The following is a 25,979-nucleotide window of genomic DNA, read 5'->3' on the forward strand; positions in this document are numbered from 1 at the left end:
GTATTGGCAGCAGCTCTCCAAGGTGTCAAATGGGAGTCTTTCCCACCCCTGGAAGTGCCAGGGATTCAGCTGCTTGCATGTAAAGCATGTTATGCTATGCATATGCTATGCTAATGAGCTGTAGCCCTTCCCCAGATTACAGTGGTTCAAGATAAGAAGACCACCTCAAGAAATTCATGTTTCAGATGCAATTTGCACCAGAGTATTAGTTGTTGAGGGAGTGACAATGGGAGAGTGTGATTGCCTTCAGGTCCCGCTTGTGGACTTCATTCTGGGCCTTTAGCAATGTGGCAGCCATTTTGTTTTCTTCTTTCATTGTACAGATAGATTTTTAACACACTTCCTTATCTTTTCCACTGCCAGATCTTTATGTTAATTGCTCTGCAAAGCAGTGTTCTTGGCCAATTTCAGTGCCTGAGGAGGAGAGCTCACGTCTCAGACTGGCATGACAACCAACATTTCTTCCCAAGACTACATGGAGTTGAAATGTAAATTCTTATCTAATATTTAGGGTTACCATGTGTCCTCTTTTTCAGAGGTAAAATTTGAGACAGATTGCATCTATTTGCTTTGAATGGCCATCATAGCGTCCTCTTTTTTGCTCTTCAAAATATGGCAACCCTAATCGGAGGCATTCTCAATGTGCTTAGAGCCCTAAGGCTGCAAGTCCTAGAAGAACTATTTCCTGCCTTGCAGGCCTTTTCCCACCTGGCCTGGGAGAGCTGGGCCCTGACTTGAGCTACAAAAACTGAGGCTACTGGGCTGGGGTACTTGGTGGGGGGTGTTGGATGTTGTTGCTGCTGCCGTTACTGAAATTAATTTTTGTACCTTTATTTTATAATTTATTTTTATGAGGAATTTGTTTCAATTTACTTGTGTACTTTTTGATTTTTTGATAGAATCACAAAACTGTCCAGCTGGAAGGGACTGATTAGGGTCCAAATCCCTGCAATGAAGGGATCTTTTATTGCTTATTGCTATGCCTGCTTCTTGGGAGAAAAGCAATGACAAACCTAGACAGCATCTTAAATAGCAGAGACACCACCTTGCCAACAAAGGAGAGCGCAAAATATGGTCTGAAGCTCAACATCAAAAAAACGAAGATCATGGCCACTGGTCCCATCACCTCCTGGCAAATAGAAGGGGAAGAAATGGAGGCAGTGAGAGATTTTACTTTCTTGGGCTCCATGATCACTGCAGCCACGAAATTAAGAGACGCCTGCTTCTTGGGAGGAAAGCAATGACCAACCTAGACAGCATCTTAAAAAGTAGAGACGTCACCTTGACAACAAAGGTCCGTATAGTTAAAGCCATGGTTTTCCCAGTAGTGATGTATGGAAGTGAGAGCTGGACCATAAAGAAGGCTGATCGCCGAAGAATTGATGTTTTTGAATTATGGTGCTGGAGGAGACTCTTGAGAGTCCCATGGACTGCAAAAAGAGAAAACCTCTCCATTCTTAAGAAAATCAGCCCTGAGTGCTCACTGGAAGGACACATCCTGAAGCTGAGGCTCCAATACTTTGGTCACCTCATGAGAAGAGAAGACTCCCTGGAAAAGACCCTGATATTGGGAAAGATGGAGGGCACAAGGAGAAGGGGACAACAGAGCACGAGATGGTTGGACAGTGTTGTCAAAGCTATGAACTTGAGTTTGCCCAAGCTGCGGGAGGCAGTGGAAGACAGGAGTGCCTGGCATGCTCTGGTCCATGGGGTCACAAAGAGTCGGACACGACTACATGACTAATCAACAACAACAAAAATGTTTGTATGTGATTTTATTTCATGTTGTATGCTGCCTGGAGCATAGTTTTAACTACGGAAAGGGGGCATATAAATAAAAATAAAACGTTTTGAAAGCTGCATTTCCAAATTAACACGCGGTTTTCAGACCCACTTCACTTCCCGGCCCTCCCACACCCACTCCAAGCTGGCCTGTCCACCCCACACCCGCCAAAAAAACCCAATGCTCCTTAAACCTTGAACAAGCAAACTCCCCCCCCCCCGCCTTTGCCGACCCCCCTTGCACCCCAACCCTCGCAGGGCATACATCTGCAGGCCCTTATGTGTGAGGCATGCCCCCCGAACCCAAAACCCATTGCCCGTGCCTTAAATTCCTCTCGAGTCCCCGCCTCCTCTCTGTCCATCTTTCCCCGCGCCCCGTTAGGCAGGAGCATGCACACGAGTCGTGTGCCCGTGTTCGTCGTGCCCGCTTCGAGCCCTTCCACGCGACATTTTTCAAGCCAGGGGTCGCTGGTTAATGACAATGTAAGAGGTGGAGGGAGAGAGAAGGGCAGTGTGGGGTCTTGCATCCATCCAATCCAGCAGCTTTCTCGCTTCGCTCAAGCTCAGTAAGAGGAGGAGGCAGGAGGAAGTGTGTGGGGTGGGCTCCTATTGTCCCCCCCCCTTTTGCCCCTCTCTCTCTCTCTATATATGTGTGTGTGTTTGTGTCCGCGCAAACATATAGCAGCATGTTTTGTGTTATATATAGGGCTGCTATTTATAATACTGCATTTCCCCCTTCTGAGTGAGAGAGAGAAGGGGAACCCCCCACCCCACCCCAGGAGCCTTCCCCCTACTTTCCCCTCCGAGGGAAGGGCGACGCCGAGCGCGCGTTTCCCTTCCGGGCGCGGGGCGGGGGTCGAGCGAAGGAGGCGGCCTGCCGAGGCCCTGCCCGCCGCCGGGGGGATTCTCGGCTCGGCCGCCTGAGCCTGCCAGCTTTCCGAGGCTCGTTAGAGGGAGCTGTCGGCCGGAGGGAGCGGCGCTTGCTGCAGTGAGGGGCCCGCTCCTGGCTCGCTCGCTGCCGCCGCCGCTTCCACCACCACCAGCACCGCCGCCTCCTCCTCCTCCTCGGGAGCCGGAAAGGAAGCGAGCGAGAGGGACCCTTCCGAGCGCCAAGAGGCGAAGAGGCGGCGGCGACGGGCCGTCGCGGCGGAGCCTCTTCCCGGCGCGAGAGGTGGGCGAGGGCTGGCCGGGCCCTGTGGCGGCCGCCGGCCCGCCGCTATGCATCCCGCGAGCTCCTGGGAGCCGGCCTGGGGAAGGCAGCCGGCCGGCCGGAGGTACGGAAACACCCCCGCGGCGTCCGCGCTTACCCGAGAATAAATGGGGCGCTGGTTGGGGGGTGGCGGGAAAAGGGAAAGCAGGAGCGGCGGGCGCGCGCGCACGCGTGGATGTGGTGGGGGGGAGTCGCCGTTCATCCGCCTGCTGGGGCTTTTGGAGAGGCAGGAGAAGCGGAGGACGGGTTCCCGCGCCCCTTGGCGCCCTTGAGAGGGTCCCCGCTCCACAGCTACCGCGCGGGCCGGGAGGAGGCTCCCGGTGGGGCTTTCCCGGGGTCCTTCCTCCTCTTCTAGGGGAGGAGGAGGAGGGTCTCCCCCTGTCGCCCTTGAGATGGATTCCCCCTCAGGCTGAAAGGGTATGGGGTCTTCTTGCCCCCCTCCTCGCTGCTGCTTTTCTACGCCCTTTTTAAGAGAGGGGGGTGAACATGCCACCTCCTCGGGCAGATTAAATACGGACATTGGTCCCTCTGAATTCGGATTGAGGGGGCGGGGGGGCATCACCCCAATAGTGCCCTTGAGAGGCCAGCCCTCTCTAGGCATGAGGGAAAGGGCTTCTCACCAGGGGGGTGTCCTTAAGAGCCTCCTCTTTCCCGACAACCGGGAAACTCGCCCCACTGACGCCCTTGCGAGGTTCCCTTTACACGGAATGCATGGCGGTGGTAGTCATTGCCCTATGGATGCTCTTTTGGAAAGTCCCCTTATTTCGGGTGCCCTTGAGACAATTCCCCGCATGGTGGCGGCGGGAGAGAAGGGAATGGGCAGTTTCAGGCTCTGGAAAAGGTCACTTCCCAAAACCGACAGCTCAAGGCGGGAGTACAAGGGAAGGACTGGACTACTCGGGGGCAGCCTGACCTCATCCCAGCTTCTTTTCGTTGTATGGTGGAGAGACTGAGAGCCCACCTTACTGAGGAGCAGAATGGCACCGTTTCTGCCCTTGAGAGGACCTTCCATCCCGAGTGGCTCACCCCGAGGACCCCCCCTTTCCCCAGTGGGTGAATACTCGACATGTGGGTCACGCCTGGTGCTCTGATCAGAGCCTGGGTGTTCCCCAGCATTGCCTGGCACCTGCCTCTTGTCGCCCTTGCGACAACCTATGGGATAGGTTGAGGTGGGGCAGCGGATTAATAATAACAATAACAATAATAATCGAAGCTATCCGGCGTGCAACTCTGAGATTCCTTCCGAAAGCTGCCGAGCCCCTCCCTCCCCTCTGTGGGGCGCATGCAGGAAGAGCACCGCCGAGTTCTTCCTACTTCTCCATATTTGAATGGGGCGCAGATGCGTCCCTTTCCCCCCCGGCTCTTCACAGGGTGCCCCCCCCCACCTTCTGCCCCCAAATACGCTGCAGGAGCAGATAGGTAACGGGGCGGGGAGTTCCCGAGACGACCTCTATCCTCCCCTTCCTCGCCGCGCCTCTGTACCCCAACAGGTGTCGCGCATGCTTCTTCCTCGTCCTCCGCCCTCTTGCACCCCACCCACTTCGGTGGGAGATGCGGGGGACACCCGCCCGCCTGAGGGGCTGCTGGCCGCCAAGCTTAACCTAGGAGAGCCGGGCGCGTTAGGCCCTGAAAGCCGCGACTGGAGGAGGCGGCGGCGGCGGCGGCGGCGGATTTAGCCGCAACCCCGGGACAAATCCTCTTGCCGGCGACCTCCCTCGCCGGGCTGGCAGCCCCCGGCGTTGGCCCGCTTCTCTCTTCCCTCTCCCGTTCGCTCGCTCGCTCACTCCGCGCCTTTCTTCCCCCCGCACTCAGGGAGCTGCAGACGGAATAGGGAGCCGGCTCCCAGCCCGTTACTTTGGGGCCAGGCCAGCCACCTCCGTGTCCATGAGCCCGCCGCCCTCCTGTCAGAGCTGCTGCCGCCGCCGCCGCCGCCACCTCCTTCACCAGCAGCCGCTGCCAACTAGGGCGCACATTGCTGCCGCCGCCGCCGCCGCCGGGCCCAGTTCGCTCGGCCCTGCCATCTCCTTCCCTCTGCGCAGCAGAAGGTGAGTGATGATCCGCGGAGTCCCGTTGGTTGGCTTGGCCTTGTGGTTGCCCACTATCCCTTTCCTGCCTTCCACAGGCTGCTGGCGTCCCCCCCCCTTCCTAGTCCTCTTTAGTCTTCTCCCCCGCCCCTCATTCATGCTTTCCATTTCCAGCCTGGGATTCTCTGCCCTTCCCTCTTCTATTTATCTCTGCTATTTACCTACTGACTGCCCCCTGATATGTTTGGATGTCCACTCTTTCCTGACTAACTTGAGGGCTAGAGAGGCCATTTCGGGTGTTCTTCAATGCTTATTGGTTGTAACTGCTAAAAGGTCCTTTCAATGCAGCTGGTGGTTGCCTGTTTCCCCCTCAGCCACCTCCCCTTGTTAACTAAAGGGGAGTTGTCACCCTGCTTTTAGTGTAACCCAAAATAATTTACCACTTTGTTTGTTGAGGGGGGCAGACAAATGGACTGCCCCTTAGTGTACAGTTACTGCATTTGATTGTCTTCTTGCAGCATGGAATGTACAAATGTGCGTTTCCTTTTCATCCATGCTATAACTTTACAAGACTGAATTATGTTGATGGGGTCCATTTACAGTTTATGTATGTGATTATACTCATATGTGTCTGTAAAAACAAAGTGAAACCCTAGGTCCACAGGGAAGGGTTTTCTGAGATTTCTTTACAACCTCCACAAACATAGTTTAACATCTAACACAAGTGATCCTTTTGTAGCGAGGTAGATTTTTGTGTGTCAGTTTTTAAAAGTAAGCTTGGGTATATGCATTCTGTGCTTTAGACCCAAGTAAAAATCCTAAGCTCCTTATCATGCTGGAAAGATAGTTATGACTCAATAGATGATGTGTGTGCAAACAGGCCAATTAGTGGGGGAAATCTTTGCTATGGTGACTCAATACATACAAAGCGCATAACTGTTTCTTTGAAATAAGGCCTTGTTGGACATTGGTAAGCAGGAAGTTGTCTTCTTCGTGTTGAGTAATTTCTCTCTTTCTTATTCTGTAGGAAACGACTACAGACTCCTGTGTGAAGAGAATGGCTGTGACTTTAGAACAGGCCCGAAGGGCGGCCTATATATTTCTGAAAGCACTCTTAAGATTTGGCTTCATGGTTGCCAATAACCTTGTCGCTATTCCGTCCTACATTCTGTATTTAATAGTACTGCAACCTCTCCGATTGTTGGATAGTAAACGGTTCTGGTATATTGAAGGAGTATTATTTAAATGGCTTTTAGCTATGGTGGCTTCCTGGGGCTGGTGTGCAGGATATACAGGTAAGAACAACTTACTACTTGAAATTGATTATGCATGTATACAGAAGTAAACCTATATGTGGAAGTCTCCTACAGTCATTTTATGTATTAATAGAGATTTATATTCAGTGCTTGTCGAATAGCAGAATTTTGGCTTAAAGACACACTTAGCCAAAGGGAGGAGGGGGTAAGACAGGTTGACTTCTGTGGGGAAGGAGGAAGCCCTTTTGAAATCGGTGAGATTTGTTGCAAAGTAAATGCAAACATAATATATACTTATAAGGCTTCCGGAATAGAAGGACACTTCATGCCCTTCCATGGGATCTATATTGGTGAGAACTCTTTAATTCCATCTTCAGGAGTGGTAGGTGCATTTTGCCCTCACTTCAAAACAGCCGTACTTGCTGTTTTCCATATGGCTTAATAGTAAACGTTCACAGGTTTTATTCTTCCTGGGCTCTAACCCAGATTGTGTCTTATGATTGTGATAAAGTGTAACAGAATATTGGGAACTGGCTTTTTAAAGTGCAATTATATGTGCACATGTGAGTGAATGATATTAAATGTCCAAACTGGAAAACTTGGGCATTCGGTTATGAATGCTGACAGCTCTAGATACATTTTGTGAATACTTATGTACATATTTCTGTGACTCTTACCATTTACCAGATTTTGGACAGTCGAAATTTGTGGGTATGCCAGTGAGCAAAAATCACTTGTCTGTGTTTGTAAAAGGGAAATAATACATATATTATAAATCGTTTGACTAGGCAGGTTTGCTTTTTCTGAAATTCTTAGTAAGTGACTTCCATTTTACTAATGGCTTCCTGAACTATAAAGATGCATGAGGACTGTTCTTGGCTTGCTTTTGTTTGTTCGAACAGTGTGTAATAGTAGCTTTTGGATATTGATATGCTCACAGTTTGAAAAAAGAGGTAGATAACTCAGTATCTACAGAAAGTCCCATGCCTCTATGCTGCAAAATATTCTCTTATCTACTGATATATATGTATATATTTTGTAGAGCTTAGACATGATCATAGTGCCTCGCAGCAGTAACAGAAACTAATACTGTAGGACTTTTAAAGAACCTGAGCTAAGCGCAGGCAACAACTGCTTTAGGCGCGTCTGAATGACATGCGAACGATCACATATGATGCTGAACGCAGAAGTGGACCCCCCCCCCCGCAAACGTCATAAAGACGTTACAAAAAGGAAAGGGGTAGGCTTATGCCTCCACTGATGTGTTTGGTGTCCAGAACATAACCCCCATGCGAAAAGAGGATTGCCTGTATGTTTATTGGGGGGGGGGATTTCCAGTAGCTCCTAGTCAGTATATTTTAATTAGAGTCTTTGTCAGTATAGCACTAGAATCTAGAAAGAACTTCCTCACTTCTCTGCAAAGTAGACTTCAAGAACAGCTGTCCTTTTTAATAATATGCCATGTTCTACTCTATCATGGGCTTTTCTGAGTAAAACCTTTTTTTAAAAAAACACCAGATGCTTTAAGATGAGGTTTTGTTGGTAGTTATCCAATGATTCCAGCTCATGTTCATATTATATAATGTTCTCACTAAAGTTTTAATTGGCCTACAATGTGAATGTGAATGCGGTGCAAGTTTGTATTTTTGTTAGTCTTTTGTCATTCACGAGCAACATTCACAAAAGGTACAAATAGCTGGAGTGTGGCTCAAAGGTGCTTAAAGGACCCTTCGCTGTAATGCACCCCACATCTTTGGGGCTTCTTGAGTAGCGCAGTGCTTCAGAAGTGCTCTCCCCGTTATAGAGGTTAATCAGATACTCATTTTCATGCTGTAGATTTTAAAGATGTCTATTCAGAAAAAGTCTACATAGTATTCACAATGGAAAGTTTCCATCTGAGGTCTTCACACACACACATTGAAGAAAAATTCTTCCAGCAAGGATTGAGGATTTTGATGCTTTACTGTGTTACGTATGTGAGGTTTACTGTAAAAATGATGAGGTTAAAGACCCCATTTATTATCCTGAGGATGTAATATGACAATTTTAGTTAAAATTCAGGCCAATTGTTCTGTGATATTAGATAATGTTAGTGGTTCTGAAAGGCTTTTTTGTTTTTAGTTCATTTCTTCTGACAGCAGGTGAAGGTTTTTTCTTCTGCCTGTTGCATGAAAGGCATTATTGGCATGAGGTATATTCATAATCTGCCATTGAAATTATGACAGACCTATTAGTTCTTTTTTTCCTTTACAAACTTGTATAGGTTTGTTTAGGATTCATATATGGTCCTTGTTAGCATATCATACTAATAATGCACACCATGACTTAACCGCTTTGCTCCTACAGTTGTTCTGCCGATTTAAACCATGGTTTGGCTTAGCATGTCACCCATACCTGAGCTCAAGGTTTAGCGTGCTCTAGACAAACCACAAGCTGTAAACCAGAGTACAAACTTTGATTACAGCTCCTTACAAGCATGGGTTCAGACAACACATTATGCCAAACATGGCTAAAGCTGCATAATAACCAGAGGAGAAGAAAAGTAGTTGTAATCGCCTCTCTGGGAGCCCACATATTGTTCGTTCACACTAATGTTTTGGCTCATGCAAACTATACCATTGTCAACAAAGTGGTGATATCATTCTGTTTATGCTATACATGAAGAAATTAGTTGAACATATGAAATTGTAGGAGCCAGTGCATTTTTTTCCTGTAGATGTTTGTGTTAAGAAAGGAGAAGTACATTTCTTATTCCCTGTTTCCCTCCCCTCCCCAATTATCATTACCTCAGGCGTTCCATATACCTATAATACTTGTGAATATGTTCTTAAAAGACTTGATGTGCTCCTTAGTGTTTAGAAGGTAAGTGCCAGTGCTTATTTGCATAAGATCACATATTCTGGAAGATTTAGAAAGTGGCCCTAAAAAAGAAAAATTCTTTCAGTTCTTTCTTTACATTTGTACCATGTGCTTTACAGTTATGTCATCTGTTAGCGTTTGCTCAAGCATTTGTCTTTAACTCTGCAGGTGTCAACATTTATTTGCATTCTTGTGCTAAAACAGAGTGGAACTGTGATGCAGAGTTCAGATGACTGCTTCTTCGCCTAAATATTCTATTTATGGTGACAAATTGGTTTTGCCACATGTGCAGAAACCCCCCCAGAAATAGTTTTGTGGCCTAGTAATTAGCTGGCTTGTCTACTATTATAAGAGTACTTGAGAGAATTTATGCTTGGTTATATATTTCTGCTTTCAGCTGTTTCTAAACATGTGCTCTTCAATAACACTCAAAAGAAAACACAAATATCTTGTTAACACATTGTTCTTTGTTTTCTGTTTTCAAAATAAGGCTTCAATATTAAGGCCAAACTAGGCATGACAGTGCTTGTTCGCTGTCTGCACCCTTCACAAATAAACTGAAGGGTGGGTGTGTCTATATTTTTAACACCGATAGAGGTGCACATGTGAGGAAAGCTGAACAGGTTCTCAGTATTGTCAAAGGCATTTTTATTTCGTCCTTGGTTACTTCTGGTGTTGGAGTTGGGTTTAGAGATAAAGGAATTTGGGCAACAGACTACATAAGAGTAAGGTAGGATGAAGTTCAACTAAGACTTCTTATTTTCTGTGACCAGTTCCTGGGAAGGGTCTTCCCAGAAGACTACCGTATTTTTTGCACCATAACACTCACTTTTTTCCTCCTAGAAAGTAAGGGGAAATGTCTGTGCGTGTTATGGAGGGAATGCCTACGGGTGGCATGCCTACGGATTTTCCTCCTCTAAAAACTAGGTGCGTGTTATGGTCGGGTGCGTGTTATAGAGCGAAAAATACGGTATATATCGAAACTAACTATGCTCTTTGCTTTGAGCTATTCTTAGTACTAAGTGGATGAAATTATAATAGGAATGGTATTATTGCATGTCCTCATCTACACATCACTGATTATTCATGAACAGGTAGAACCATATGTTTGGATCTTTAACCAAGAGTCATGGTGTGCCATGGAAAATTGAGTCTCCAATTAAAGAAATTGGTAATGAGATCAAGACTGAGAGATACAAAATGTCTATGTACATGGTTTATTACAAGAAAGGGGAAAAGGTTCACTGAATTACAAAGGCATTATTTAGATTGGGTGGCAACTATGTGGTTAAATCTATAGAGAATAGAAGAGATTGGGGCAGATAGAATGAGAAGGAGGGATGTGCCGACGCTGAGAGAATTTGGAAAAAGACACACCAAGTAAGGAAGGGTGACTGGTGCTACGCAGATACAAAGGGATTCATGTTGGAATAAGGAGGAGGAATGAGGAGGTAAATAACAGTTCATTTGGTGACAGAACTTGCTTGAGAGTTTCAAAAGGGGAAAAAGAAAGTAGAATTAGAGAAGGAAAACCCAAGCATAGATACTGAGCCCATTCACCCATCATTTGTTGTTGTTTAGTTGTGTCCGACTCTTTGTGACCCCATGGACCAGAGCACACCAGGCACCTCTGTCCTCCACTACCTCCCGCAGTTTGGTCAAACTCATGCTGGTAACCTCGAAAACACTATCCAACCATCTCGTCCTCTGTCGCCCCCTTCTCCTTGTGCCCTCCATCTTTCCCAACATCAGGGTCTTCTCCAGGGAGTCTTCTCTTCTCATGAGGTGGCCAAAGTACTGGAGCCTCAGCTTCACGACCTGTTCTTCCAGTGAGCACTCAGGGCTGATTTCCTTCAGAATGGAGAGGTTTGATCTTCTTGCAGTCCATGGGACTCTCAAGAGTCTTCTCCAGCACCATAATTCAAAAGCATCAATTCTTCGGCGATCAGCCTTCTTTATGGTCCAGCTCTCACTTCCATACATCACTACTGGGAAAACCATGGCTTTAACTATACAGACCTTTGTTGTCAAGGTGACGTCTCTACTTCTCAAGATGCTATCTAGGCCTGTCATTGCCCTTCTCCCAAGAAGCAGGCATCTTTTAATTTTGTGACTGCTGTCACCATCTGCAGTGATCATGGAGCCCAAGAAAGTAAAATCTCTCACTGCCTCCATTTCTTCCCCTTCTATTTGCCAGGAGGTGATGGGACCAGTGGCCATGATCTTCGTTTTTTTGATGTTGAGCTTCAGACCATATTTTGCGCTCTCCTCTTTCACCCTCATTAAAAGGTTCTTTAATTCCTCCTCACTTTCTGCCATCAAGGTTGTGTCATCTGCATATCTGAGGTTGTTGATATTTCTTCTGGCAATCTTAATTCCAGCTTGGGATTCATCCAGCCCAGCCTTTCGCATGATGTATTCTGCATATAAATTAAATAAGCAGGGAGATAAAATACAGCCTTGTCGTACTCCTTTCCCAATTTTGAACCAATCAGTTGTTCCATATCCAGTTCTAACTGTAGCTTCTTGTCCCACATAGAGATTTCTCAGGAGAAAGATGAGGTGATCAGGCACTCCCATTTCTTTAAGAACTTGCCATAGTTTGCTGTGGTCGACACAGTCAAAGGCTTTTGCATAGTCAATGAAGCAGAAGTAGATGTCTTTCTGGAACTCTCTAGCTTTGACTATGAGGGCCACTCCATTTCTTTTTTCACCCATCATAGTAAGCCCTAAACTATGACTTAGTACGAACAAGCAGCTCACTAGTGCATACCGTTGAATTGCTCCTGCACTGGGAGGTAGGACCAACAGAACTCAGTGTTGGCTTACTGTGAACTAGTGCTTTTGGTTTGTTTCTCTCCAAACAAGCCGCAGTTGGTAAGCCAAGAGTGTTTTGATGTTTGTTGGGAGGTCACACAAGAACCTGGGGCTTTCTGTTGTCTATTAATAGGTCATAATTTGTTCTCATTGTATTAGGTTACAGATAACTTGGTCTTTTGTGCATCCAATAACCTGAGGCATAAAAGACCAGGCTGCTCTTTTTTCCATATAAATAGAGGGTCACAGCTGGCTTGGCAAACATTCCAGCTAGAGAAGAGACTGAGAGACCAAAGTAGGAGTGTGGGGACAAAGTGGAAGTGAATTAGTAGACTCTGGTGACAGGATGTTCATAGGGAAAATAGTGCAAAGTTCAGTGCAGCATGCAACTATAGTTTATAAATTTGCCTCTATCTGGTTGTGGAACAGTGTTGACTGGGTTGTAGTAAAACACCCAAGGGTGAACTTTGTAATTGCCATGGAATAACGCAATATGAAAAACCTAATACAGCTGGGTTTATTTTTTAGTCCTTGTTTCTGAGTGTTCAGTATACTGTATTTTCAAAACTCATGCGAGGTGGAAAGACTCCTTTTCTTCAATAGAATTATTTGATTCTCAGGATTCTAAAGAACTATTTAGGCAGTATAGCTAGCACAAGTGCCTTGGGGAAACACGTTGACTGCCTCCGCTACTGAAGAAAAGCAACTTTCCATTATTGACACCATGCATAGAAGATGGAGCTCAAGAACTGTTAACATGGGGAGGATGTGACTATGCACACATGGTATACAGTTTTTCTTTCTGCAGTAGGCTTCCTAGGCTGTACCTGGTTTCTGATAGATTAATTGTGGGTGGGAAATGACACAGTTGGAAAAAGTATAAATTTATAAAAGAAAGTGAATGTGTTTTACAGTTGTGGCCTATGCAAAATATCTCGTGGTAACCTCTGCCTTTTTTAGCTTCACCCACATTTACCTTAACTTATTCATATTGTGTAAGATGTGCGCCTTTGGGCTAGCTGGAAAAGAAGATCAGGAAAGAAATTTGCCTATTTATTACAGTGCTTTTCTTATTCATATTTATCTCCCTGCTGCTTGCGATCCCAAACCGGAAGTCCCATATTTAAAGCTAGAATCTAATTTTAAAAATAAAATAAAATAGAATGTGTTGCAGTAAAATTACCGAAGAATAAATCATCAGAGGATTTTTCTTGCCTGTCTCTGGGATTATAATATTAAAGGGAATTCACGTCTAACAGATGTGATTATGTACTTGTCACTTGACAAAGTGTCTTACTGGTGTTGAGTTCTAGAGTAGGTGGGCTGTGCCACTCAGAAGGCTACTTTGGTCCCTGCTGAAATTCAGAAACAGCTCAGGTCTCTCCAGCAGTTTTGGAGGGAGGTTACCATAGCAATCCATACATTATATTTGGCTCCTAGATTTCTAAGAGAAACTCCTTACAGTGGACGCTCGGGTTGCGAACATGATCCGTGCGGAATGCAATTTCGCAACCCGCAGTGTTCGCAACCCGCGTCTGCGCACATGCGGGTTGTGATTCTGCGCATGCGCAAAGTGTGATTTAGCATTTCTGCACATGCACGACCTCTGAAACCCGGAAGTAATCCGTTCCAGTACTTCCGGGTTTCGGCGGTCTGCAACCCGAAAAGATGCAACCTGAAGCGGCTGTAACCCGAAGTATGTCTATTCTTCTTTCAAACTTTGCTGGAGTTGTGGTGTAGGCAGGCTTCAGGTAGGCTTAGAGCCATGTAACCTATTCATTAGCAGAGAGGTGGCATATACACCTTTCATAAAGTTCTAGAGCTTTAATTGGTCTTAATGTATACAATTGTATTTTGATTACTGTATTTGCTTGGATTTTCCTCATTGTAAACTGCTTTGGAATCTGTTAACAATAAGTGATCTATAAATGGACAAAATAGATAATTATGGGCTATGGAACCCTGGCAGAATTCTGAGAACAAACATTTGAAGTGGTAGACATGAATTAGATGAAGCACTGGAAAATGGAAGTGGAGTTGGGAAAGGCCTTCAGCAGGTGTCCCTGAATGGTTGGGGGTCACATCGATGAGGACTGCATTTGTCTTTAGGCACATCCATTTTTGGCTATACTAGAACCACCTCACTTTGAGGGGAAATAAAATGAAAACCTGTTTTCTATGGAATATCTCATCTCCAAAGAGTAAGGCGTGTCCATACAGAGAAGGATAAGTTAGCACTCGAACCATATTATCCACTGAGGGTGTGGTACATCTAATTTCATGTGTTATCAAAGGGGACACTGCTGCTGGGATTGTAGGAAGGGTAATAATACACAACAGATCACAACTGAGGCATTTGGTTACTGCACACAGAAAACTCTTCCGCAACAAGTTGATTCCCAAGGAGGAATATCATGATTTCAGCTATTGATTTTGCTTTTTCTGGCAGGGACCTGCAACTTAAATTTGCTGGCATGCGTTTCGGTTTTTGTGTATGGATTATAGCCTAGGGAAGTTACAATTGAGTTGAATTGGTGAGAAGATAAAAGGGTTTCCGCACAATGATAAGGATGATATTGCTGCAATTCTGAAAGATGTTTACCACAGCATAATTTTGAAGAATTGTCCCTTGTTTCAGAAGCATCCAGCATCCTAGAGCTTGGGGTAGCTATATTTCAGAACGTTGGACTTTCACATTCTTTCCTAGAATGGATACCACACTCAAGACTGTGTGTGTAGCTGCCTTGAGTTCCTCCAGGGAAAAAGATGTGGGCAAGTTGTTGTCTCTCATCCTTATATTTCCCCATCTGCAAAATAGGAATAATATTGAGCTTATTTTTTAGAGTATTTCCCCCTTTAAAAAAAAAAAGTTTAACCCGTGAGCTTCAAAATAGGGCAGAATAATAAAGCAAACAAACTGCTGTAGTTGAGGATGTGCATTTCACAGAATCCGGAATGCACAACTTGTCAATTGTTCTCTTCTCACCTGGATTGTAAGGGAACTGCATACCTGTGCCTGCTGTCTGCACCCAGATGTGCTTGGAAAAGAAACAGATTTATTTGTTAGGTCTGTTTCCCCCCCATCCTCCCCGCTGTCACTTGACTTGCCCCCAGTGAGTCATACTGCTGATTTTTGCTTAGAAGCCTGGGAGAAGAAAGAGAGGGGGGGGCTGGAATAGAAGGGAGTGAATTAGTTGGACATGTTTTCCCTTCTGTTTCTTCTTCCTCTTCTGCTGTCACTTGGCTCACCCAGGGCATGTGTGCACCCTTTTTATTCTACTGGGCGGGGGGGGGGGGGCTAGCTCTGTACTCAAGAGAAAGATGAATGGTGACAGCACAAGCCTTAGGGAGTTCAAGTGACAACTGAGGAGGGTGGAACAGAAGGAAACACACAGGCCAAATTAATCCACTCCCTTTCCCAGCCATGTCTACCTGTCTCCCCCAGGGTCAGTTGCAGGTTAAGAACACAAAGGATTAACTTTGTTTGACTAGATGATCTCTAGGCCCAAGCAGCTTTCTGTTTGTATCCAAAGGTGCTTTGTGCAAATAGGCACTTCTGCAATTCCACCAGTTTTCCTCTTATCTCGTTGCACATCATAGAGGATCCTTGTCCCTCAAACAGACTTCCAGAGGCTTCAGGTGTGCCTCGGTAGAGAAGAGAGGTGGGAAACTCCTTTTGCATGTACAGAAGTCTGTTTTCACTTCTTTGTATCAAACCCTTCAGGTTGATGCCATGGATACAAGATCAATACAGAATAAACAGCATGTAATAATAATATAAAATCAAATAATTATTTAAATTGAATAGAAGGTAATGTATGTGAACTTGTATTACTTGGTGTTTGTTTGTTTGCTTGCTTGATCAGTGGCCTAATCCAGATCTCGCTCCACACATAGAAGTGGAGGGTCTGGATCCATGAAGGGGTGGCTGTTAGTGACAGCTAGAAAGCAAAAGGGTTTCTAGTGCAAGAAATCTCCCCTTCCCCTTATCTTACTCTGATTGCTGTATACATCACATTGAAACTCACAGTTCTCCCATCTTCTGTTGGCTTACATTCCTAATGTCAAGTCTTCCCTTTCTGGCATTCTTTCCCCATCCTCAGCCACCTCTTCATTCCTGGCTTTCCTTCCTACCATACCTTTTTATATAAAGGGAGTGGATGTTGTAGATTATTACTTGGGTTGCATTGTTGATAGCATTTTTCAAAAACTGATCGCAAATATTAAGCTCAATTTAGGTTATGTGAGGCAGGTTGCTACAAGATGCGTATTGGAATGCATGTCGTGTTAAAAGCAATGCAGCGTGAAAAGGCAGCTTTCTCTCTTAGATGCATGGATGGTTATTCATCCAGTGTACACTACAGTTGTCAATCTAAGTGATGTATGCATGAAAGCCTGCTTCTGCGTGCAGATTGGGGTTTTTTAAACTAGAGCAGAACAAATCCAGAAAAGCATGGAGTCATCGCTGGCGGTCCTACTGTTGCTCTGCCTCACCGCAGCTACAATACACCATGCCTGCCACAGGAAATGTAAGGGCAATGGTTCTAATGGATTTTATGGGCACCGCTTTAAAACCACAGCTTTTATAGACAGTTGGCAATAACTAAATTATGACTTGTTTGATTCTGTCAGGGTGCGTCCAGACTGGCAGATTTTTAGGATTCCTTTTCACAAACTGCATCTGTATTGTTTTTATGTCTCTCTTGCAGGGGATCCAATTAAATCTGTACTAAACAAAATGATGTGAGAGAATTCATACTGTGATACCAATTAAGCTGTGCTTTCTATAGTCCTGTGGTTAGATGAGGATTTCTTACTGGAAGCAAAGTGTTCTACCATTGCCACTTCTTGCACTATTATATGAATAAACAAGAAGTACTTCAGTTATGACAAGGATTATGATTTTTTCCTTTTCTGGCAATTGGGACCAAATGATTTCTCATGTTATTAATAATGGATTTATTCAGTGCTGTTTTTCTAGAGAAAAGAGGTGCCAAAACTCACCATGAACACTTCCCTCTCTCTCTTATATGGCGCCTACCTGAGAGGTACCGGGACTGAGTTCTGGCTAAAAAATTGTAATTCAGCATGCTTTTTGGGATGGGAAGTATGTGAGAATGGAGACTAGAAACAACTAAAGGGACTTCTGCTTAAATGACACGAAAGAAGAAAATCTGCAAACAAACCTTTTTATTATTTGCCTCTATGAGTAAAACATACCAGGGTGTTCTTCCTGAGGTGACTCTATGAAGCGTAACGTTATCATTTGCAGCACCATTGCTGACAGGAGTGAGGCCTTGTCAGCATGTAACACCAGTGGTCAGAGACCTGCACTGGTTGCCAATTTGCTACCAGGCCGGGTTCAGAGTGTTACTATTAGTATATAAAGCCCTTAACATCTTAGGGCCAGTTTACCCATGAGATCGCCTTAGCCTGAGAATGTCAACCCAACCACTTTGATTGGCGGAATTGGCACCACTACAGGTGCCACATAATACATGTTCCACATTTGTAAGGACTTGATCGTTAAGTGTGGCAGAGCCTACACTTTGGAACTCCTTGCCCCTTGAGTACTGTGCTTTCTCAGGGCTCTTTTCTGCGCCTGTTAAAAACATACCTGTTTAGACAAGCCTATTTAGAGAGTCAGTGTGGTATAGTGGTTAAGAGCAGTGGACTCATAATCTGGTGAACTGGGTTTGCTTCCCTGCTCCTCCACCTGCAGCTGCTGGGTGACCTTGGGCTAGTCACACTTCTTTGAAGTCTCTCAGCCTCACTTAGCTCACAGAGTGTTTGTTGTGCAGGAGGAAGGGAAAGGAGATTGTTAGCCGCTTTGAGACTCCTTAGGGCAGGCGGAGGCAAACTCCAGCCCTCCAGATGTTTGGGGCTACAATTCCCATCATCACTGGTCCTTAGCTAGGGATGATGGGAATTGTAGTCCCAAACATCTGGAGGGCTGGAGTTTGCCTATGCCTGCCTTAAGGGGAGTGAAAGTCAGGGTATCAAGTCCAAACTCTTATTTTTAATTTTAACCCATTTCAGTATTGTATCTTTTGCATGTTTTAGCGTAGGGTTGTGAATCTTTCTTGATTTTACTGTTTTGTCTTCTGTAGACCGCTTTGCGGTGCATACATTTTATTAAATAAATAAATGACTAACAGTTACAGATTAGAGGTGTTTTGTGCCTTACGGGTGTTATTCAACCAAGTCTCACTCAAAGTAGACCCACTGAAATTAATGAATATGACTAAGGTCCGTTGCTACTAACGTGAGTTTGACCAAACTGCGGGAGGCAGTGGAAGACAGGAGTGCCTGGCGTGCTCTGGTCTATGGGGTCACAAAGAGTTGGACACAACTAAACGACTAAACAACAACAAGGTCTGTTAATTTCACTGAGTTTACTCTGAGTAAAACTTAGTTGAGCTCCACCTGTAGTTAAAGGTCAACAGCTTTTAAGCGATTAATTATAGTGGTGCCTTCCTTCATTAGTCCCATGCAGTGTATTAATTTAGTAATAACAGCATAGTAGTGAATGTTCTTCTTTGAACATTTTGCATTAGGGGTCTCCAATATTTGGCAGGTAAAATCCTTGCTGTATTAACCTTGTAGGAGAACAGCCAATGATGATACACTGGCAAATTTTTCATATATAATGAGGAATAGCTTAGGTTTTCAGTTTATTAACATGTCTGTTATTCTGTAGATTATATTTATAATATTTCTGTGAAAATGGAACAGTTGACCACAAGCAGTAGAATATTATACAGTCTCAGGCTCTACCACAGCACATTACAGAAGGCAGGAAAATATTGTAAGTGGTCTGTCAAGAACCTCAGCATTTTTAGTGAGTGGTGAGGAGTTTTGATCCCACAGCTATAAGTTATTGTATGTCATCTAGTCATAACTATTTTGGTCAGATTAGCAAATAATGAAAAAATATCACAGTGGTTCTAAATATATGCTCAAGGCTTAGTTTAGATGATGCCTTACTCTTTAGGGTCATTGGATCATAAATCTCTTTCACTGTTTCATTTTAAAGGAGAATTCCATTTTAAAGAATAAATTGGAGACACCAGATGCTTTACCGTTATTTATTATGAACTCAGATTTTAATTTCCTCACCTGAAAGTGATTACATTACAATTTCCTTATATAGTTAGTGAACTGTAACTATTAAAACCAATACGGCTTTTGATTGCCCAAATATATTTATACCTCAGTGATTTGTTGAGGCTTGAAGATCTTACATATGTGAAGGCATTCTCTTGCCATAGTGTTTATTCATAAAAATAACATTTGGTTGAAATCAGTATTGCAGATTATTATTATTATTATTAATTATTAAATTTGCAGGCAATCACACAATTGAGGGATTTAAGCTCGACTTAATTTACTTCTAGATTAAGTATTCTATTTCTGTCCCACATTCTCCGTAGTGGTTGTAGTAGTAGCAATAATAATAATAATAATAATAATAATAATAATAATAGGTGTTGATGCCAGTTAAGCTTAGATCTTGAGCTTGATCCTAAAGAAGCTTAAAATTTGGACAAAAGGTTTGTTGTTTGCATAGTTAGTTAGTGTGTTTGGATTTTTTATTCTGATACCCATTGTAAACTATTTCCATGATAGTAAAATTTGAAATCCCCTTTTTTTTTTTTTTTGGTTCACTGCTGTCATAACTAATTGCTGATATACTGTTTTGCTTTTTCAACTTTATTTCCATTATCCCTGAGACATTGAATAGTGGCGGCGTAACTTCTGAATGTGGCTGTTTGGGGTTTTTTTGTTTTTTTTGTTCTGCAGTACACCTGGAACATTTTGAGGATTACTTTGTTGTAGCAGTCTTCCAGCTATTAGACTTAGATAAAGTAGGTAAGTGTAGGACACGGGTGGCGCTGTGGTCTAAACAACTGAGCCTTGGGCTTGCTGATCAAAAGGTTGGCAGTTTCAATCCCCGCGACAGGGTGAGCTCCTGTTGCTCTGTCCCAGCTCTTGTCAACCTAACAGTTTGAAAGCACGCCAAAAAAAGTGCAAGTAGATAAATAGGTACCGCTCCAGTGGGAAGGTAAACGGCATTTCTGTGCGCTCCTCTGGTTTCGCCAGAAGCGGCTTAGTTATGCTGGCAACATGACCCGAAGAAACTGTCTGCGGACAAACACCGGCTCCTTTGGCCTGTAAAGCGAGAGGAGCGCTGCAACCCCAGAGTCGTTCACGACTGGACTTAACTGTCAGGGGTCCCTTTACCCTTTACCTTTAAAATAGATAAAATATACCTAAAGCCGTTTAATATTGATACTTGTGATTGGCAGTTTATCCTTTTCCCCTGACTCAAGGGAGCTTACAGGATTGAAGGTAATTTCAATTACAGTGGTACCTTGGGTTACAAACACCTCGGATTACAAACACTTTGGGTTACAGACTCCGCTAACCTGGAAGTAGCGGGTTAAGAACTTTACCTCAGGATGAGAACAGAAATCGTGCAGTGGCAGCGGGAGGCCCCATTAGCTAAAGTGGTATCTCGGGATAAGAACAGTTTCAGGTTAAGAACGGACCTCTGAAACAAATTTAAGTTCGTAACCAGAGTTACCACTGTACATTTTAAAAGCAAGCATAACATTTTCAGGGGAGCTCTTACCAGGAAGACCTGGTCCTCAATAAATTTATTGAAATACTGATGTGGATCATTGTATTTAGAATAAATTGCTTACTTCTGGAAAGGTCAGGGCTGAAATGTGCTGTGGAATTAGTTTTGTATTTTGCTGCCTTTTTATAATAGATTGAACTTTGCTGTTCCTCAGTTTTGATATTATGAGTGCATGCCATGTGTTGAATTAAAACTGGAGATATCCTGAGGCAATTGTAGAAAGAACATGGTTTAGGCTTGGAAGCTTCTTTTATGCAGTCACAATGTTAAAAAGTACATCTTGGATTTGAATGTTGAATGGGCTTACTTGATTTTATCTCGTTATTCCGATAGGCGAGTTATTTTAACGGTTACTGTATAAAAAAGTTTTCTTCATCTTTGTTGTGGAAGTTGTCATCGCGTTCAGTGGTTTAGCTTTTTATTCAGTAGTGCTTTGTTATTTTCCTTTTTATCTTCATCTCTTGACTATTGGATGAATGGTTTACATTATTGTGATCCGGACCTGTTATCTCCTCTTCCTTGTTCTCTTCATATTACATTGAGAAAAAGACATAATCTCTTCTAGGCTGCCTCTTAAGCCCTTGGATCACACTGCAGTACAGGGAAAATATTACTTAACAGTGTTACATTGCAAATCTGAAAATAGCCCTGAATAATGACGGTCAGTAACCAAACTAGATGTGACAGTGGCAGAACCTTTTGTTTAAACCAGCTCTGAACCCTGCGCTTGCTACTTACATCTCTATAGTGATGAGGTAATCTTTGAGTGATGGGTTTAGTTCCCTTTCCTCTAAAAATCTAATCTGGTCTCTGCTTTATATGTGATTGAGGCGGGCTTGGGCTTTGAACCCACCATATATTTGAAGCACCTACCCCTCCGAATTCTGGGAACTGTAGTTTATTTCTCTCAGAACTGTATTTCCCAGCCCCTTCAACAAACTGCAGTTCTCATTCCTCCCTCCCCCCCGGCCGGGTGGAGGCATGCTTTAAATGTATGGTGTGGTTGCAGTTTTAGACTGAAACGAATTAATCTTCTGCTGTTTGCATCCAATCTGGCCATAGACTAAGAAGTTTTTTTAGCATTCTTCAACAGCTGATCAAAGGTTGGTGCTTACCTTATTCCAGAGTGGAGGTGATTCCATAAACTGGGTACTACAACTGAAAGGGTCATTTCTTGGTTGTTGCAAGATGGGATCTCAGCATGCTTTGACACAACCAGACGGGTCTCAATATACAGGTTGAGAGAAGGTGTTCTCCCAGGTGTCCAGCTTCCAAGTTGTTTACAGCTTTGTAAGTTGACAGGAAAACCTTAAACTTGTTTCAGCAGCAACTTGGTGCCCACTGCCCAGTTCAGTTCTTTCAGAAGCGGTGGAAAATGCTCACGGCAGGTAGCCCAATCAGCAGTTTATCTGCTTTATTCTGCACTGGCTTTGGTTTCAGACCAGTGTTAAGGGCAGCCCTACTTAGAGTGAATTCCAGTAGTCTGCATTCCAGTATAGTCCTGGAAGTTACCAGTGTGTGGGTCACTGTGGCCAAAGTACCCAAGTAGACATAACTGGGTCAGGTCAGGATCCCCCCCCCCATCCACATTTCGGTAATATACATCAGCCTCTTCATCCATAGTCAAATCATGAATGGGTCTTATTATGGACTGACTTGGGATGTAGCAGTGAACCAGACAAATACAAAATTTAAGGTACCTACAGTTTCAGGGATTTTTTTGGTCTACTAATTGCAAATCAACCAAAGTTCTGCACCCTGGAAAGCCATATCCTGCAAATTACATATTATGTACGTTTTGCTGATTTGGTCTAACCAAATTCATCACACTATTTATCACTGAACAGAAATAGAAACAGCTTATTTAAGATACTGCCACCCACGCTAGGAGAGCTGATCTGCCCCATTTGCAAAGTAGAACATTAGGAGAGAGGAATGCCTGCATCAAGATAAGCCAACATGGTTCTCTTCTGATGTTGTTGGACTACAACTCCCATCATCCCTGGTGTGTGGCCATGCTTGCTGGAGCTAATGTGAGTTGGAGTACAACAAGATACAGAGGGTACCATGTGGGCTTCCCCTGGCCTATGCAGATGCGGAAGTGAAGAGAACTGTGTAAAGCAGATAGGAAGTGGCTGAAAAAGGAGATTACCGTATTTTTCGCTCCATAAGAAGCACTTTTCCCCTGCTAAAAAGTAAGAGGAAATGTGTGTACGTCTTATGGAGCGAATGCAGGCGGGAGGTGCGGCTCTTGCGGGCTTTTCCCCTGAGGAGGGAGAAGGGATGACTGGCCGCGTCAGTCCCTCCTCGGGGAAAAGCCCGCAAGAGTGACGGGCTGCCCTTCTCCCTCCTGGGGAAAAGCCTGCAAGCGCCGCACACACGCTCCACGTGGCTAGTGAAAGGGAGTGCTGAGCAGAGCCTGGGATGCATACAGGCTCTGCTCAGCTCTCCCTTTAAAAAAATTTTTTTCTTGCATTCCCCTTCTAAAAACTAGGTGCGACTTATGGTCAGGTGTGTCTTATGGAGTGAAAAATACGGTACAGTGGTACCTCGCAAGACGAATGCCTCGTAAGACGAAAAACTCGCAAGACGAAAGAGTTTCGTTTTTTGAGTTGCTTCGCAAGACGAATTTCCCTATGGGCTTGCTTCGCAAGACGAAAACATCTTGCGAGTTTGTTTCCTTTTTCTTAAAACCATTAATACCCAGGGAATCCGTGCTTCACAAGACGAAAAATTCGCAAGACGAAAAAACTCGCAGAACGAATTAATTTAGTCTTGCGAGGTACCACTGTATTTTTTAAAATGTCATTGCCCTCTTGCATTCCCAGTTATATGTATTTTGCTGCTTCCTTGAAAGTTCATCGTTTACAGTTATATTCAATTAAAAGGCGAATGATTTTGGGAGACTAGAAACTGACCTCTGACCTATTTCGTTCAGGATTTTGTCGGGCAACCCAAGTGTTAATGAGCAGCCAGAACTTGGGCCATGCCAAAGGTTGGTATACCAGTAGCAAGATGTGGTTGGAAGCAGTTCAAAGTCAAGGCTAAAGTAAACTTTGTTCTGCAACTAAGCTTTTAAATAACTAGCTGCTTGTATATCACTGAACTTTTCAGTTGTTCAAGCCTTTTTTTACATGGAACATCTTAATTTTATTTTTTTAAAAAAATTGTTAGACATCATAGAACACCTTGGATTGAAGCATTTAAAAATGTTCTGCCATAGATCAGGTATAATAAGGTGTACCAGACTGTGTTGATCAAGTTACGCCTACTTGGCTTGTACCTTATGTAATTTATGTTGTCAGGTGGGGACAGGTAAAGACAGGCTTTGGCCAAAAGGGGTTTGCAGGCACCATTATTCAGCTGTTTGGCAATGCCTGCAAAGCCCTCTGCACTAGATTCTGCAAGCACCGATGATCAGATGATCATTGAGGCTTCCAAAGTTTTTGCCTTTTTGGTTTGATTTCAACCAAAACAGCAGACAGTATGTCTTTCAGAATTTATATACTATGTCTTTATTTTTATTTTTATTTAAAATCTTTTCAGAACCATGTTCATACAGCGTTAAAAACCACAATACGGTAATTATGCCTTGATTACTTTAATTCGCTCTACGCAGGGCTGCCCTTGAAGCTGACCCAGATACACCAGCGGGTGCAGAATGCCGCGGGGAGACTCCTTACGGGGTCCTTGCCGCGGGATCACATTCATCCAGTGCTTTACCAGCTGCACTGGCTCCCAGTGAAGTACAAGGTCAGGTTTAAGGTGCTGGTTTTGACCTTTAAAGCCCTGTGTGGCTTAGGACCGTCGTACCTACGGGACCGCCTTTCCTGGTATGCCCCGCGGAGAACCTTAAGGCCCATAAATAACAACACTTTGGAAGTCCCGAGCCCCAAGGAGGTTAGATTGGCCTCAACCAGGGCCAGGGCCTTTTCAGCTCTGGCCCCGGCCTGGTGGAACACCGTACCGCAAGAGATCAGGGCCCTGCAGGATTTGGCATCTTTCCACAGGGCCTGCAAGACGGAGCTGTTCCACCCGGCCTTTGGGCTGGACTCAGTCTGACCCCTATATACCGTATTTTTTGCTCTATAAGACTCACTTTTTCCCTCCTAAAAAGTTAGGTGAAATGTGTGTGCGTCTTATGGGGCGAATGCAGGCTGCGCAGCTATCCCAGAAGCCAGAACAGCAAGAGGGATTGCTGCTTTCACTGCGCAGCGATCCCTCTTCCTATTCTGGCTTCTGAGATTCAGAATATTTTTTTTCTTGTTTTCCTCCTCCCAAAACTAGGTGCGTCTTGTGGTCTGGTGCGTCTTATAGAGCGAAAAATACGGTGTGTGTGTGTGTGTGTGTGTATATATATATATTAATGGAACCCCTTATATGGGATTTGTATATAAATTTTCCCTCGGCTCTTTTTGCTGGCCCATGTACGACCAGCATGGATAGTTGGCCCCGGTGAATATTTGACGTTTTCTCCCCTTATGGCTTTGATCTATGGGCTACCACTAAAACGAGGCTGCATTTTAAGCTGCATCTTAAACTGTATTCTAACTTATATTTTAATCAACTATTGTTGTTTTTTACTGTTTTTACTGTATTTATATTCAGTGTTAGCAGTCCTGAGCCCAGTCTTGGCCGGGGAGGGTGGGGTATAAATAAATTATTATTATTATTATTATTATTATTATTATTATTATTATTAACATAAATCTTGGGATAGAATAGAATTTTGCTTGGTCTGTCTTTATAAGTGAACTGATATAATTCACATCGCCCTCACTAATACATGAATTGGAACATAATTCTCCTTTAGTTTTCATCTTCTCCAAATTTTGCAATGCAGCTCTCAGATCACATGTAGAGCAAGTTCAGGGAAGCAAAGTCCACTTGAATTAAGGAAATCTTCTCAATTCCTTTGGTTGTGTCATACAAATGTGGACTTCTTGGAGAAGTTGTGAAAGAACTGGTTCGGGTTTTTATTTTGTGTTCTGTATTTTCATTATGTTCTCATTTAGTGTTATCTCCATCACAGTGACAAACGTAAACAATGACTTACCATTATTTTGCTCCTCCTCATTCATGTTAGCTGGGCACTGGTAGAAAATAAGTCACAATCCCTTTGATGTCCACACCAAGGGATCATAATTATTCTGCTTCCAACAAATCATGATTTCTAGCCAAAGTTTGTTCTAATAAATCACAATCAGTAATCCAAAAATGAAATAAAACCACAATCTCTGGTTCAGATCATTTTTGGGTTTTTTGTTTTAAATTGAATATGAAGAGAAGACAAACAGGCCAGATAGGTGCATACATAGTAAACTTATTAGCTAACTGCTTTGAGGCTTTTTTTTTTTACATTCAAGCAGCATATAAATTCTAGTTTA

The 25,979-nt window shown here is 44.0% G+C and overlaps 1 protein-coding gene across 2 annotated transcripts in view; it reads left to right on the forward strand.

Moving 5' to 3' along the window:
* Positions 1–2,652: 2,652 nt before the first annotated feature.
* Positions 2,653–25,979, forward strand: part of LPGAT1 (lysophosphatidylglycerol acyltransferase 1) — a 60,151-nt gene continuing 36,824 nt past the window's right edge. The window contains exons 1-3 of one of the 2 annotated variants that reach the window (XM_053383240.1): positions 2,654–3,056; positions 4,805–5,037; positions 6,044–6,311. In XM_053383240.1, the coding sequence (XP_053239215.1) occupies positions 6,074–6,311 (238 nt within the window). In that variant the 5' untranslated portion in view covers positions 2,654–3,056; positions 4,805–5,037; positions 6,044–6,073. Of the gene's footprint in view, positions 3,057–4,804; positions 5,038–6,043; positions 6,312–25,979 lie in introns of both variants that reach the window. The other variant, XM_053383241.1, reaches the window with a different exon arrangement.

This window comes from Podarcis raffonei, chromosome 3 (assembly GCF_027172205.1).
Source record: "Podarcis raffonei isolate rPodRaf1 chromosome 3, rPodRaf1.pri, whole genome shotgun sequence".
NCBI classification, from domain to species: Eukaryota; Metazoa; Chordata; class Lepidosauria; order Squamata; family Lacertidae; genus Podarcis; species Podarcis raffonei.